Genomic DNA, 14,476 nt, shown 5'->3' on the forward strand with positions numbered 1-14,476 from the left:
ATACAAAAGGACCGTAGTCAAGTCCACCTTAGTAGAGTCCAAGACAAGTCCAAGACCAGGGGTTAATTTCTGGAAACCGTAGTTGCTAACTATGTTAGCTACTTTGTTGGTTGCAATGCAGTTTCCCATTGGCAACCGAAGTTGCTCACTGCTAACAACTACTCTCTCCAGAAATGCACCCCAGAAAAGTCAAGTCCGAGTCCAAAGAGGTTCGAGTCCGAGACAAGTGCGGGTCCAAAAAGATTAGAGTCCAAGTCAAGTCTGAAACACATGTCGGTCAGTGTTAAACAAAGAAAATTACGAGTTTCACTACACAGTCTCACCCCAAGTAGTCAATATCTGAGTACCTTTGACCAGACTGCAATTTTTGACGTCTTGGGTATTCCTTCCACGTCACATTTTGGCTATGTCCTTGTGGCAGCATAACGTCATTGAGGTTAGGTTTAGGAATAGGTTTAGGGTTAGGCCACATAGTCAAAATGTGACGTGGAAGGAATACCCAAGACGTCAAAAATTGCAGTCTGGTCCAAGGTAGTCAGAAATTGACTACTTGGGGTGAGACTGCGTTGAGTTTCAATAATGAGAATGTTTGAAGGTACCCTATATGCCATGGATGTGAAGACAAACTTATATGTTGTTGGATTTCAAGCTCTACTCTAGAATCTATGATAGCCAATGTCCTAAACAAAATAAAGACAGACCCGGTCGAGTCCAAAATCTTAATTTGGCAAGACCAGTGTCCGAGTCCAAGACAAGTCTGAGTCAAATTGATGGCGAGTCCAAGACAAGTCCAAGTCCTGCTGCTACTTGACCACTGGACTTCAATGGACCATGTTGGACGGCACAGCTTGACTTTTTTTTGTATTCCACTATTGGTCTGGACCTGCACTACCCCACAATAACACACACACACACACACACACACACACACACACACACACACACACACACACACACACACACACACACACACACTGTACCAGGGACTGCATCTTTCCTGCACTACATCAGTCGTGGAACATAAAGACAATACAACATGCTGCTACCCCATCCACTACATGTATTGTTATTATACTGTTACTTCACTGTTATTATCTCTATGGTTGTAATGTCTAATATGTATCTTATCTCTGTTTACATGTTCAATGTTAAATGTTAAATGTTCAATGTTAAATGTTCACTTGTCATGTATTTATTATTGACCACTATTGTACCAGTCCATCACTGTTACCTGTCCTGTCTTGCACTTTATGTCAGTCTGTAAAATGTCAGTTTGTATATGTCTTGTCCTGGCATGGTATAGAGAGAAAACTTAATTTCATTTTTCCTTGTATGTCTTGTGCAAGTGACAATAAAAGCTGACTTGACTTGACTTGACTTGTAAGTCCATAAAAAACGGACTTGAGTGCGGACTCGGGCAGAGTCCGGACTCGAGTACTACAGCCCTGGCATACAATGTGCGCTTTGGGTGCTCAAAGGGGTGGAAATGTTATATATAAATAAATAAATAAATATTATATATAAATGTTATATATAAATAAATAATTATAAATAAATAAAATACTGCTTGGACCAATGGACTGTCGAAATCAGGATATTTATTGATTTGTCTATTTATGGTTAAATATTCAACTGTAATAAGGTCTTTATCACTAATGATAAGTCACACCCCGGCATATTCTGAGAAGTATTTTGCAAAAGCTATAGCGGATCTCGATGTGGTTAAGATGAGTGAATATGATATACCGTAAGATGTGTGTGAGACGTGTGTGTATGTGTGTGTGTGTGTGTGTGTGTGTGTGTGTGTGTGTGTGTGTGTGTGTGTGTGTGCACGTGCGTGCGTGCAAGCGAGCGAGAGAGAGAGAGAGAGAGAGAGAGAGAGAGAGATGTGCGTGTGAGATGTAAAATCAGATCAAATTTGGCAATAGGCAGCATAGTTCAATGAGCAGTATAGTTGCAATAGGCCTACCTACTCTGGCCACAATCTTACACAGCTTACTGATTCTTGAGAATGTGGAAAAATATAGGCCTACTTTAATTTAGAAAGAATAAAATAGATCAAATCTGAAATATAGAAGTCTATTTTGGAAGATGAATATCTTGGCTGTGAAGCAATGTACTGGAACAACCTCGCCATATTTTATTTTTTCCATAAAATAGGGGTTTTCCACAACTCTTACTTTGTTTATGTCAGACACAACTAAAAGTTGAAAAAACTAAAATGTTTTTTTTGTGTTAAAATCCAGAATTGTTTTAATAGTTATACATCACTGAAAATGCATATTGTAAAAATATTGCAATTCTGTTCTTCTACTTCAATGTTCTTCCACGTAATGGTGATGGGCTATTCAATTGCATCTGTGTTTTCTTTTTTTTTAGTCAATTGAAATGATGTATTTAGCACAGCAGGTTTTACAGGGTGTAGGCAGTTGAAAATGTTGAAAAATGATACAATTACAACCTACCAACTACTACACTTGTGTAACAGACCGCTTGATCATGACATGGATTTATTTTGTTCATGAAAAGTAATTGTTTTTCAGCAAAATTAGCCACTGACTTGAATACTTACTGTATCATTGAAATTAGCACATTTATAGGTAGGATATGTTTTTGCCAAACTTTCAAGAATCAGTGATATGGCGATCTGAAAATAGCCATATCTGAAGAATTTGTGGCCTTTTGAATGTTCCCTCGTTAAAAGAAAATGCCATTTTTGTCAGACATGTATGTGGGAGACATGTGACTCTGGGATTGAAATCCAGTCACATGTAGGCTCTGAGCAAAGGGGTTAATGTGTGGTGGACCTAGAGCAGGGATGGGTAAGAATTTCAAGTAGGAAAAGTGCAGTTTTCCAGTCATATTGAATAGGCTACTTAGAATTTGGTGGTGGTGGTAAAAGGTAGCATTTGTGAATAAACTCAATACCATTGCACATAAGGGAATGTCCTTCTTTAGCCTATTAAGAGGAGGCAAATTAAAATGTGGCTTCCAGCTCAACAAACATGTTCACGCCACTAGTGTGAACCTGTACACTCGCGCATGCGCACGCGCACACACACACACACACACACACTACTAATACACAGCCCAATTTAGGGGCCTCTTTTTTATTAACATGCTTTTTGTCTTTGTATTTGTGTCATTTCTTTTGTTGCTTACCTTTTGGTATAAAATGTATGTCTGTGATTTGAATCTCTTTGCTTGTAAACAGCCTGCCTATTTTTGGACACCAGATATAAATATGCCTTTGGGCTAAAATCTGGTCCATTTAAATATACGGCCTATGTATATATCCATTAATGTGCAATGTCCTGAAAAAAATAAACGTAAGTAAAGTAAAGTAAAATATGAATTCAGGAAATAAACTACTATACTACAAATATTACACTGTGAACCTTTAAAGATGATGGTACAATGTTTTGCAAAATATATTTAAAAAAAAAAAAAACAAGACAGTTCTGTAAACTTGATCTGATGAAGATCACGAAATGTTGCCTCATTTGGACAGCCTCTTGAATAAACAAGAAATGTTATTTTTTTCAATATGTTAAAATGTTCATCTACAGACTAAAAGGTAGTCCTCCTTCGTAACTGAGATATGTGTAAAATCAATTTGTACATTTAAATGATTTGTCACATGGAAAGTAGAAAAAAAGTAATTAATGCATAGTGGACCTAAAAAATCAGGGCAGTAATATACATGTTTTTATTATATGGTATTACAGTCAATCTGACAGAAGGGTCACTTGGATTGGATGGGCCTGGCATCTCTGTCGCAGTTGCACACAGCACCAGGACAATGCATGGGAAGGCACAGTGCATGCAAGTGCTCAGTAATGTATATGACACTGATGTAGCCTATATGTAGCCGAGGTCTACAAAATTCAGTTTGAATGGAACGTTAAGCATATTTATTATCAACATGTTTATGGGTGTCCTCACAACTCTAATAAGGTTTTTTAATGTCGATTTTTGAGAACTATTGAGCAAGAGCTCATCCTGTCAGTAACTTACAGTATCTGTGTGGTTGTGATCCTTGTGACACACACACACACACACACACACACACACACACACACACACACACACACACACACACACACACACACACACACACACACACCAATAGCCTATCAAAAGTAAGGATCAGAGTCAAGATTTTCACCACATAATCCATCTTTATTGCATAAACTAAAACAGGCATTTCAGAAATGAAAGTACATAGGCTACATACTATCTTTATTAATCCTATATTAATTACTATTATAATTGCGCAGTTACATTAACTTGTGGAAATAAGCATGAAAGCTGATTTGACATTTGCAGAAAGCAGGCCTGCATAGCTCTACACCTGTATACTGTCAACTGCAACTGCAGTGCACACACACAAACATGTTGAGTTCAGACGCTGTCTTCAGCTCCTATCTCCACAACATCGAGGTCACCTTCAGCTCCCCTCTGCTGTGCATGTCTGCTCTGGTGCTGGTGTCCAGGGGTCTGACTCTGCCGCCTTTCTCTGCCCCTCAGATTCACCCAGATCATGACACCCACCAGCCCCAGCAGCACACAGCCCAGCACTGAAGCATACGCCATGTAGAATGGCGAGTTCACCCCAAACGGATCCTTGTAGAGCAACTGAAAGCCACCCACAGAGCAAAGAAAACTGTAACGTTTCGTTCCCTCTACGTCTTCCTCAAGCCATCCGAACACAGCCCAAGTGAGGAAACCTATATCCTTTGCTGTGAGATTGGATAGAATCACGACATCATTAGGGCTGAACTCAGACAGCATGGTTTGATTTGTTACACGGGCATCATTGTAGTACCAGGCTGCATCTCCCACAAATGACAGATTCAGGTGTGACCTTCTCAGAAATAGTTGTTCGCCATGGGAAAACCAGACTGGCAGGAGAGTGAATTTCGGGCAGACATATACATTGTACACCTTGGAGCTTCTGTCATAATCTCCCCCGCAAAAGTATCGCCCCGCATGTTCTTGTGACACAGAACGACTGATTAAGGAGTAGTTCCTAGTCTCATTCTGGTTCCACATGTAGTGTGTCTTTACATCTTGACCGCCCCATTGTTCAATTGTGTTCAATGCGCCACACGGAAGAGTCAGATACTGCTTCTCATACACCAAAATTACAAATAGTGCATTTTCACTCTTTAAAAAAAATTCTGTTGAAGATTCACATTGCTCTCCCCTGAATATCATGCAATCGAATTCCTCATTTCTGTCACGCTTTGACAATGTCACCCGAGAGTGATTGAGATCCACCTGCATTCTTCCCCTCAGGTCCTCCACCAGTGGTTCCAGTGAGTAATTTGTATCGAGAACCAAAATCTTGCTTTCCCCACTTTGATGCATACGAGAACGACGTACCTGTATGCTATCACCCTGCTTCAGAGGGGAGCCCACGCACAAATCTAAACTGCCATTGGAAAACTGCATTCCTACATAGTATTTGGCACAAACAGTGAGACGTTGGCTCATGTTCAAGGACATGTTGACATTTGTCCAGCCCTCAAACCTGTAGTCTCCACTTTCGGACGCGGTAAGATTCATCCTCAAACTGACGAAACCGCCGCTGCTGATGCTGTGGGTGACTTCATAGTTCTCTGGTTTTGAGATGCCTTGTTGTGAAATGTTCACCAGAAGCACATCGCCGTCTGCCAAAACTCGGTACCACAAGAAGTTATCAAAAATATTGGTGTCAATTAATTCCAAATGTTGAACCCTGTTTTCATACGTCCTCATCAGGGTATCTGGACTGTGGTGCACACCAGGGATGATAAAAAACAGCAGGAAAATTGCACTTGTGAAAATGCCTGTCTCCATTATGAGCTTTGGTGGTGGTCTCTTGTGTCACTCTGCTTGTAAAGGAAGACTGACAGCTCATGACAACTTATTTCTTCTGACAGATATCACTGATGTAAATCTCACTGCTCTCTCTCTCTCTCTCTCTCTCTCTCTCTCTCTCTCTCTCTCTCTCTCTCTCTCTCTCTCTCTCTCTCTCTCACACACACACACACACACGCAGATGTGCGTACATTCAAAAAGACACAGACGCACCCACTTGAGAAATGCAAGAGATATAAAACGTCCTGTTTTGTACACTGCTGTGTTCCTGGATGTTTAGGGTCTGTAGTGAAGGGGAGTTGCCCTGCCAGGATTCAAATCCCCGACCGGTAATAAACTGGGGCTCTGACTACACCAAAGAGCCAGGCTCGTTGGTGTGACATTCAGAACACACCCACAACCCTAGAGACTCTCCTAACCAGGCCGTGCCCTCCTAGTGACGCAACACCTTCAGCGTTGCTACTAGTCAGGTCAAGAGCAATGCAAGTACTTTCTGAGCTACCGAAAAATCGGGAACTCCTTCCAGTTTGGGAAGCAAACAACCATTAGCAAACCAAGGGAGGCGGGTCAACCATGCCGTTTCGGAAATGTTAATGTTGATCAGACCAAGTCTCGAAGAGAATTGAAAGTCGATGATAATCAGGCTAGATCTCTTCATCACACTGACTTCTCCTTTGGAAAGCGCACCCGTGCGCTTCACACACTCATGGTGTCCCTCACTCAACTGGCCATCATGCTACTCCCATCCAGTGTTCACCATCAATTACTGTATGCTTCAGCCATCACTGGGGTCCCTCGTACCAGGGTAACCAATCCTGGGGGTCCCTAACATGGAATTACGGCTCACACACATTGAGAACGCTTCCAATGGCCTCACAGTAACTATCCCACTTCTGACACCATTTGTAGCGAAGGGGAGTAGAGTTGCCGTGCTGGGTCATTTCATGTGAAATCAGACACTTTGGGACCCGACCGACACAGATTTCAATCATACTTGCTCTGCCTGTTTGGTAGCAAGGTAGCACCCCAGAACTGCATTTGTGTGAATCTGGTCCCAAAGTGTCTGATTTCACGTGAAATGACCCTGCTGGGATTCTAGCCCCAGCCTTCGTGGTATTAAACTGGGGCTCTGACCACTACACCAAAGAGCCAGACTCGTTGGCGTGACAGTCAGAACACACCCACAACCTTAGTGATGGTCACTCCATCACAGGACCTCACACAGTCACGTCCCCCACAGGTGACAGGTACAGGAGAAAGGAGAAGGGTGGGAGGTAGAAGCAAATAAAGTCCACCAACGAAGAGAGATAAGTCTTTTGTAAAACTGAAAAAGAAAGAATGAAATCCACAGTCCCAGCAGTAAAATATCATCTCACTCATACTGACGTGGCCTTGTCACATAAACAAATGCTTGCTGTGTGACAGTTCCCAAACTTGGGTAATTTCCCTGAGGGCAAACAAGTTGATCTTGCTCTGTGTTTGGATTTCAAAATTCTGTTGTGTACACAAAGGTGGACAAATCAGTAGAGTAGTATTTGCTCAAAAGCGGTCAAAGATAGTGCTGACTTTGTACAAAGTACACATCCTTATTTGTCAAATATTAGAAGGGAATTAACAGTTGGGTATGAATTAAAAAGGAAAAAAACTCAATGGCACACAAAATGTAGGCAGATTTGAAACACTTCCTTTCAGACTAAACTTTGCAGCACTTTACAAGGCCTGGATGACAATATTAGTCTAGAAATCGAGACGCCCCTAGTGGCCGCAAATTGCAGTAGGGGTTTAGCTCGCTAGTCTCTATGGCTGTGTCTCAAATGACGCACTTTTGTCAGTGCACTGACAGTCAGTGCACAGTGCACACAGTGCACTGAGGTCTTTAGTGCATAGTATCATGGAAATAATTGAGCACTATGCACTGTGCCCTCGCTGGAAGTGACGGCTGAGCATGACATTAGCTCGCCAAAATATGAGTTGGCTACTGGTTACAATGCACAGCGTCTGGTGCTTATTTTTCCATGTCCTTCACCCCAAAGGACAACAATCACACATACAATACTTTGGTTGGCATGAAAAGGTTGGTGTCCCATCAACATTACTTATAGAATTAGGAGACTGTTGACCAAACTCTTCTACTGAACTGAATGCCACATTTCCTCTGTGTCATTGTCAACATGGCCGCCGTTTAGTGCGTGCAGTGTCCATCATTCAAGCACTGCATTTTTCTGCCATTAGGCCCATACGACTTTGTTGCTGTCGACCAACGTTGACGGAAGCACGTGAGCGAGAACTTGTTGTCACGATGTGGGTGTTATTAAATACAGCGCATTTACAGTCGGCCACAAATATGAACGAGACGATGAGCTCGCACCGGTTTGCTCTACTAACACACCACGTGTGAGGAGTGGGGGGCAGGCAGTGAGGAGGAGCTGAAGTGGGGACCTGCGCAAACTTGTGTAGAGGTGTGAGACAAGACCCACGTGAGTGAGTTGTTGACCAACCAGTTCATGGGCGTGTGACCTCGGAGGCAGTCCGCAGACGAGCGTTGAAGGGGATAAGCAACTGCAGAGGTTGCAAGATCTGACTGCAGCCGCATTCATCCCGCGATAGTTTGACACCATGTGACATGTCACCTCGTCAACGCAACATCGACAAAATTTCGAAGTTTGACAGGAAATCTAACCGTCATGCAGCATTTTCATCCAGGGTGCATTGCTGTCTACATGCGCATGTATGCGTTGACGACATCTCGATCGCACCTAATGTTAGGGGATCATCCTGGTACTTTCAGTGCACTGGCTCAACAGAAATTTTCAGCGTGAGCGCCCTAGGCACTGAAAAACAGTGCCCGAAGTGCACAAGTGCGGCATTTGAGACACAGCCTCTGACAATGCTGTATGCACTTTTCCTTGGTCTGTTATTTTGTGCCACCTCACGAACAAGACACAGGCATGATATGTTTGAAGCATGCTGACATTTTGCCCGCAGACATTTTTGGACAAATGCTCTAGAGGACTTAAAATATTTTGAGAGTCATTAAAAGGATTCCTCCTCTGAAAACAAGATATTGTAGTTCAGGGATGGGCAACTGGAGGCCCGAGGGTCACATGCGGACCACCTTCTCACTCAGTGTGGCCCATAGATAAAACATGATTGAAAAAAAGACCAGATTTATTTTTAAAAATCAATCTGTTGTAATTCTACTGTTGGCCAATTAAGGGCACTCCTATTCCTTCCGAACAATATCAGCATGGCAGTCAGTGCAACCAAGTGCACCTCAAACTCTGCAAGTTTACAGAGTTGTGGTCATATGGCCACACCAATGGTATCAATGAAAAATGTGGCCCTCCTCATCATAAAAGTTGCCCATCCCTGTTCTAGTTGTTTGGGGATTGTTTAAGGTAACTTGCTACACAACACAAAACAAGCATGTTGACAACACAATCCAATTACCTTGAGGGTTTTTTATGTTGCTCTACACGCCATTGTTCTTCGCACTTTTGGAGTTTTGTGATTAACGAAATACATTTGCAATCCAAACTTTTTGTAAACTTTCTCTTGAACTAGAACAGACAGGTGCATGAAACCTCTGGTACGTTTTGAGTGATGACAAGGTCTTGACCTCGCACATAACTGTAAGTATCAACCTCTGCTCCGGGGCTTATATTTCCAGGTGTCACTTTAATTTGGCTTCACAATCTATTGGCTATTTGCAGATGTGCAATCTTGAGTTGCTACAATAATCACTCTAAATTTCGTAGCCTATTTTTAACTTTCAAATCAGAATTCTGTCAGAAAGCTTACAAAAACATACCTTTAAAAAATCCTACATTTCAAACCTAGGCCTACATAAATCTTACTTCCAACCTACAGGCCTATCTGTTTGTTATTGGCTATGTTTGATGCAGGCACAAATATGTAGGATTGTAGGGCTTCACATAACTCCTTATATTTATAACATATGATGTGAGAAATACCTGACACAGCAGGAGCAACACGCGTGCAAAACATCAGCCCGATGATGACTCGCCACAGACGCTACCATGTCCCACAAATCCTCTGTGATTGGTTGGAGCACCTTGGAGGTTAGGTGTCCACGTGGGCGCGGCGTGATCTCCGACAAGCGTGGTTTGTTGCGCTTTCAGTGGGCTGCTGGACCAGCTGCTTTGAGCTTTCTTTGGGGTAGTCCTCTCCACGGACGAGAGGAGAGAAAGCCTGGCTCAAAAGGTGACTATGGGATAAAGGCTGAGGAAGGCACAAAACACTTGGAGATCGTCCAGCGAAAAATCTTTACGTCTGGCAGTCACAGTTGCCATTAAATGGTAGTGTTCCAGGTAAGTTTACATATTTTAATGGGCAGAACCTTTGCAATTAACCTCGTAGGCCTATACTGGGCTTCTCCAACTGAATGCAATGTTTCAAGCTGTGTCGGTGTAGTTCTAGTTGTTCACGTTAAACAGTCGTTTATTTTACAGTGAGTTGTAATGCTTGGACGTTCACGTCCCACATTTCTATATTTCACTACGGAAGTCTCAAGTAAACCTTAGATAACAACCTTGCTCTCATATGTTGCATAGTTAGCCTTAGTAACATCGTAAGCATTGAGGAAAGGAAAAGAAAACTAGCCAAACCCGGAAGGTGTGCTACAAAAACGTCATTGCGCACAGGTAGGCGAAATAGGCCACTTTGTTGGCGACCGTAGACCTACTTTGACGGAACTTCTTTTTAATGGCCTGCTGACAGTTTGAACTTTTTGTAAATGTTTTATGGATGTGTGTAAGCGTATTTTGCCTGTTTTCCCCCCTATTCAGACTGTAGGCCTAAAGCCATAAGACATTGTTTCTCGGAAATATAGTCTTCCAGTCAATGTAGCATTTGACACAAAAATGCAATAGGCCTATAGGCTGATCCATTTTTGTCATCCCTAGGCAACATCCCTGAATAAATAATATATTAAAAAGATATTCAGTGGAACTTTTGTTTTCAATGTCAAAGTTGGAGATTTACCTTTGAGGAATCGATCATCCAATCATTTGGCCACCTGATGGGCCTAATGATAAAATGCATTGTCCTTCTCTAAACAGAAGAGCGCTGTGAGCGTGCCCTTAGGTGTAGCAGCTAGGTTACCATATTCCTTGGTAGTTTTCGGGACATTGAAGACTTCGTGGATTTTTTAAAAGTTGAACACCAAGTTGCAAATGGGCTGTAAACCATGCAATTCCAAAACTTAACTCCAGATGTCACTAAAGACCGCTTTGTACACCGCTCTATTTAATCGCTCAGCCACACAGGCCTGCTTGTTCTCTTCTTATAAATCAGCCTCTGATACGGCTCAAGTTCAGCAGTTTTGTAGAGGGGCTACATCATTATCAAGATGATCAAATATTTAATCATATCTTGACATTGGTATTTACAAAGCTTGGAATTATTTTGAGGTAATAATCTAGCATTGAATGAATGATTTATTTCTCTTCACACCACCATCATTTAGACTTTCGGTTACATTGCACGAAAAGGTAAATTGATATGCAGAGAATGGTCCCCAAGTGAAACAAAATATAAGCTTATTGTACATTTGGTAAAGTAGGTATTGTAGCAAGAATAAAGGAAGAACAGGAAGAGCGTGCACTACTACAGCACGTTTCAAAAACGTCACATCTGGGAGGCTCTCTAAGCGAAGAGTGAACTGTCAAGGCCAGAGGTTTAAAGACCTTTGATTTGGCTACAAGCCAGTGAAAGCTCTATTGACTCGAGTAATATTTAACGATTGGCCCATTTTTATGGCATCAGGCTATGTTCATTTCCTAAATATGTGAGGGACAAAAATGAGTCTTAATGGAACATGAAAGCAGAATATGATGCTTAATGAAGTTATTGTATTTTTCCCTCAACAGGGCACACAAGGGCACTCCCAACATTCCAACATGCCAGTCGACTTGGCCATGCCGCTGTTCCTCTCGAAGGATCTCCATGGCAAAAGGGGCTCCAGGCTGGCGAAGCCCCTGCGCTCTTGCCTGCACCCTAGTGAAGGCCGTCGCCGAATCACCCAAGTCAAAGTCACGCCGCAGCAGCAGCAGCAGCAGTCCAAATCGGAGGAGGCGAGCTCGCTCACGCTCAACAACGACAACAACCACAACCACAGTGGGCAGAAGAAGCAGGTGTCCTTCGCCGACCACCGAGGCCTGTCCCTCACGCGGGTGAAGGTCTTCTCCGAGTTCCAGGACCCCATCGACATCCCGGTCAACATCCAGGAGCTGCTGCAGTCCTCTGCGGCGCTGAGCCTCCAGGAGCAGGACGCGGCCCTGAGCCTGGACTTCGCGCCGCCCTCCTCGGACTACCTGCTCCTCAGGCGGCGGCTGGAGCGCGATCACGTGTGCCTGGAGCACTGCACGCTGAAGGAGCGCAGCCTGACCGGCACGGTCAAGGTCAAAAACCTGGCCTTCCACAAGTCGGTCAAGGTGCGCATCACCTTCGACACCTGGAAGAGCTACGCGGACCTGGAGTGCCAGTACGTGAAGGACACCTACTACGCGGACGAGGAGCGAGACACCTTCTCCTTCGAGACGTGCCTGCCGGCCGAGCTGAGGCCGCACGAACGCGTGGAGTTCGCCGTGCTCTACGAGGTGGACGGTGTGCAGCACTGGGACAGTAATGGCGGCGAGAATTACAGGATCCTCTCCTCGGCGCTGAAGAAAGATCTTCAGACCACCACCACCTCTCCGGCGAAGAGCCCTGCTAGTCCGCACGGCGGCGCAGATGACTGGGGCATCCACTTTGACCGCTACGGAAGTCCGCGGTGCTCACATGGCATCTTTCCTGACTGGCCAGGGTACGCAGGCTACGATGACATTGGGCCCTACTACTAACAACCCTCTCATACCTTTTTTTTATTTTCTACTTGGAGGGCAGTGTCCTGTGAATGAATGCATTACACATGGGCAACGTTGATGGCACATTCTCCTCCTGCATTCCTTTGAGGTGTAGGTGGTAGGCCTACCTCCATCTTACCTCAGAAAGGGACGATTCTACACCACAGTGCAACATATCCAATGTCCACATGCACACATGTATTTACTTCCCAGTAGCCCTGATTTTGTTCAGGACAAGACAGGTGTGTGTGTGTGTGTGTGTGTGTGTGTGTGTGTGTGTGTGTGTGTGTGTGTGTGTGTGTGTGTGTGTGTGTGTGTGTGTGTGTGTGTGTCTGCGTGGCTATGCACTGAGATAAGCTATTTGTGTGCGGTGTGTTGTATTTGCATGGGTGACCAGGTTGAGGAAGAGCCTGAGTGTTAATATGTGTGAATTAGTATGCATGAGTGAGACTGATGATGAGAAAACAAGGAGGGTATGGTGTTTTCTGTCACTGCTGCTAAAAGATCAGGTCGATTTATGAGTGTGTCTGAAGACCTGTAGCAATAAGACATCCGGTGCCTACCAATGGATTGTATTTTAATGTCAGGGTAATTTCATTGTTTGCACTGAGGAAAGATCTCATGACAGAAAATGAGATCCACTAAATAACCTCTGGTCGTGATGCAGAGTTGAGAATATAATTTTTTGTCCTTTGAATTGATGTTGCACATAAAACAATTGTTTAAAAGTTGCAGTATGGTATTTGCTTTTAAATATTTTGAAATATTTTAATTGTTTTAATAATACTTTATATGTTTGTCCTGTTCTCACCTCAGATGCCTATACTACAAAGCTGGTTCAGGAGTAAACCTGGTTAAGTTAAGAGGTAAATCATCTAATAGAAGAACCTGGTGTCCTCTTTTTCTTAGAAAATGAGGACTTCAGGCTCTTCTATTAGATTTACCTCTTAACTTAACCAGGTTTACTCCTAAACCAGCTTGTAGTATAGGCCTCAGATGCACACATGTTGGGTGACTTGTTATGGGGAGTGTTTTCTGCTTGATATTTCTTGTAGAAGATATCAAATGTGTTTGTTGTACACTGCCACATGCAAGATGGTGTTATTTGCCCCACCTTTCTTCTGTTGTGTCTGCACATGCACCAAACCACCTTGGAGTCTGTGAAGCAGTGTTTTAATGTTGGGGCTGCAATCAAATTTTCTTTTTATTCTGTGTGCCAGTGAAATGTGAAATTGCCCGAGTGATTGTACATGCGTTTACTGGTGTGTGTGATTTTAATGGATGTCTTGTGACTTGTTTCTTTTTTGTTTTTCCGGAAATTAATAAACTCATGTTGTAGCCTATAGTGGTGTAGTGTATTCATTTTATTGTAGGGTGGCAGTGTTGAGCCACTTTTGAGAGTGACTTCTTTCACCTGACATCAGACACGTAGCGCTTCAAAACATGTCTGTAAAAGTTAGCTTCTTTCACACCAAAGAAGTGGGGTGATGACTGATATTTATTGGTGCATATCATTTCTCTCCCATTTCTCCGAGCTATCCCTAGCTCTTTTTTTCGCTGTGACTGGCTGAAGAGCAGCATGCTGAAGTGCAGTCACGTATTGCGCACCTCACCCACTGATTCGGCTGTCATTAAAAACTACTTTCCACGGCAATTTATCAGTGGACCTCGGTCACTTTCACCACAGCAAACAGAGATAGCAGTACAGCAGAGGTGATCTAGGATAGGCTATCTATTTCAGGGCA

At 43.2% G+C, this 14,476-nt stretch overlaps 1 protein-coding gene across 1 annotated transcript; it reads left to right on the forward strand.

Annotated features, from left to right (window-relative positions):
• Positions 1-9,865: 9,865 nt before the first annotated feature.
• Positions 9,866-14,074, forward strand: ppp1r3b (protein phosphatase 1, regulatory subunit 3B). Its single transcript, XM_063210143.1, has 2 exons — positions 9,866-10,196; positions 11,757-14,074. Exons 1-2 carry the CDS (start codon positions 10,182-10,184, stop codon positions 12,726-12,728), a joined length of 987 nt encoding a protein of 328 aa, XP_063066213.1. The 5' UTR covers positions 9,866-10,181; the 3' UTR covers positions 12,729-14,074.
• Positions 14,075-14,476: the final 402 nt, after the last annotated feature.

Source organism: Engraulis encrasicolus, chromosome 11 (assembly GCF_034702125.1).
Source record: "Engraulis encrasicolus isolate BLACKSEA-1 chromosome 11, IST_EnEncr_1.0, whole genome shotgun sequence".
NCBI classification, from domain to species: domain Eukaryota; kingdom Metazoa; phylum Chordata; class Actinopteri; order Clupeiformes; family Engraulidae; genus Engraulis; species Engraulis encrasicolus.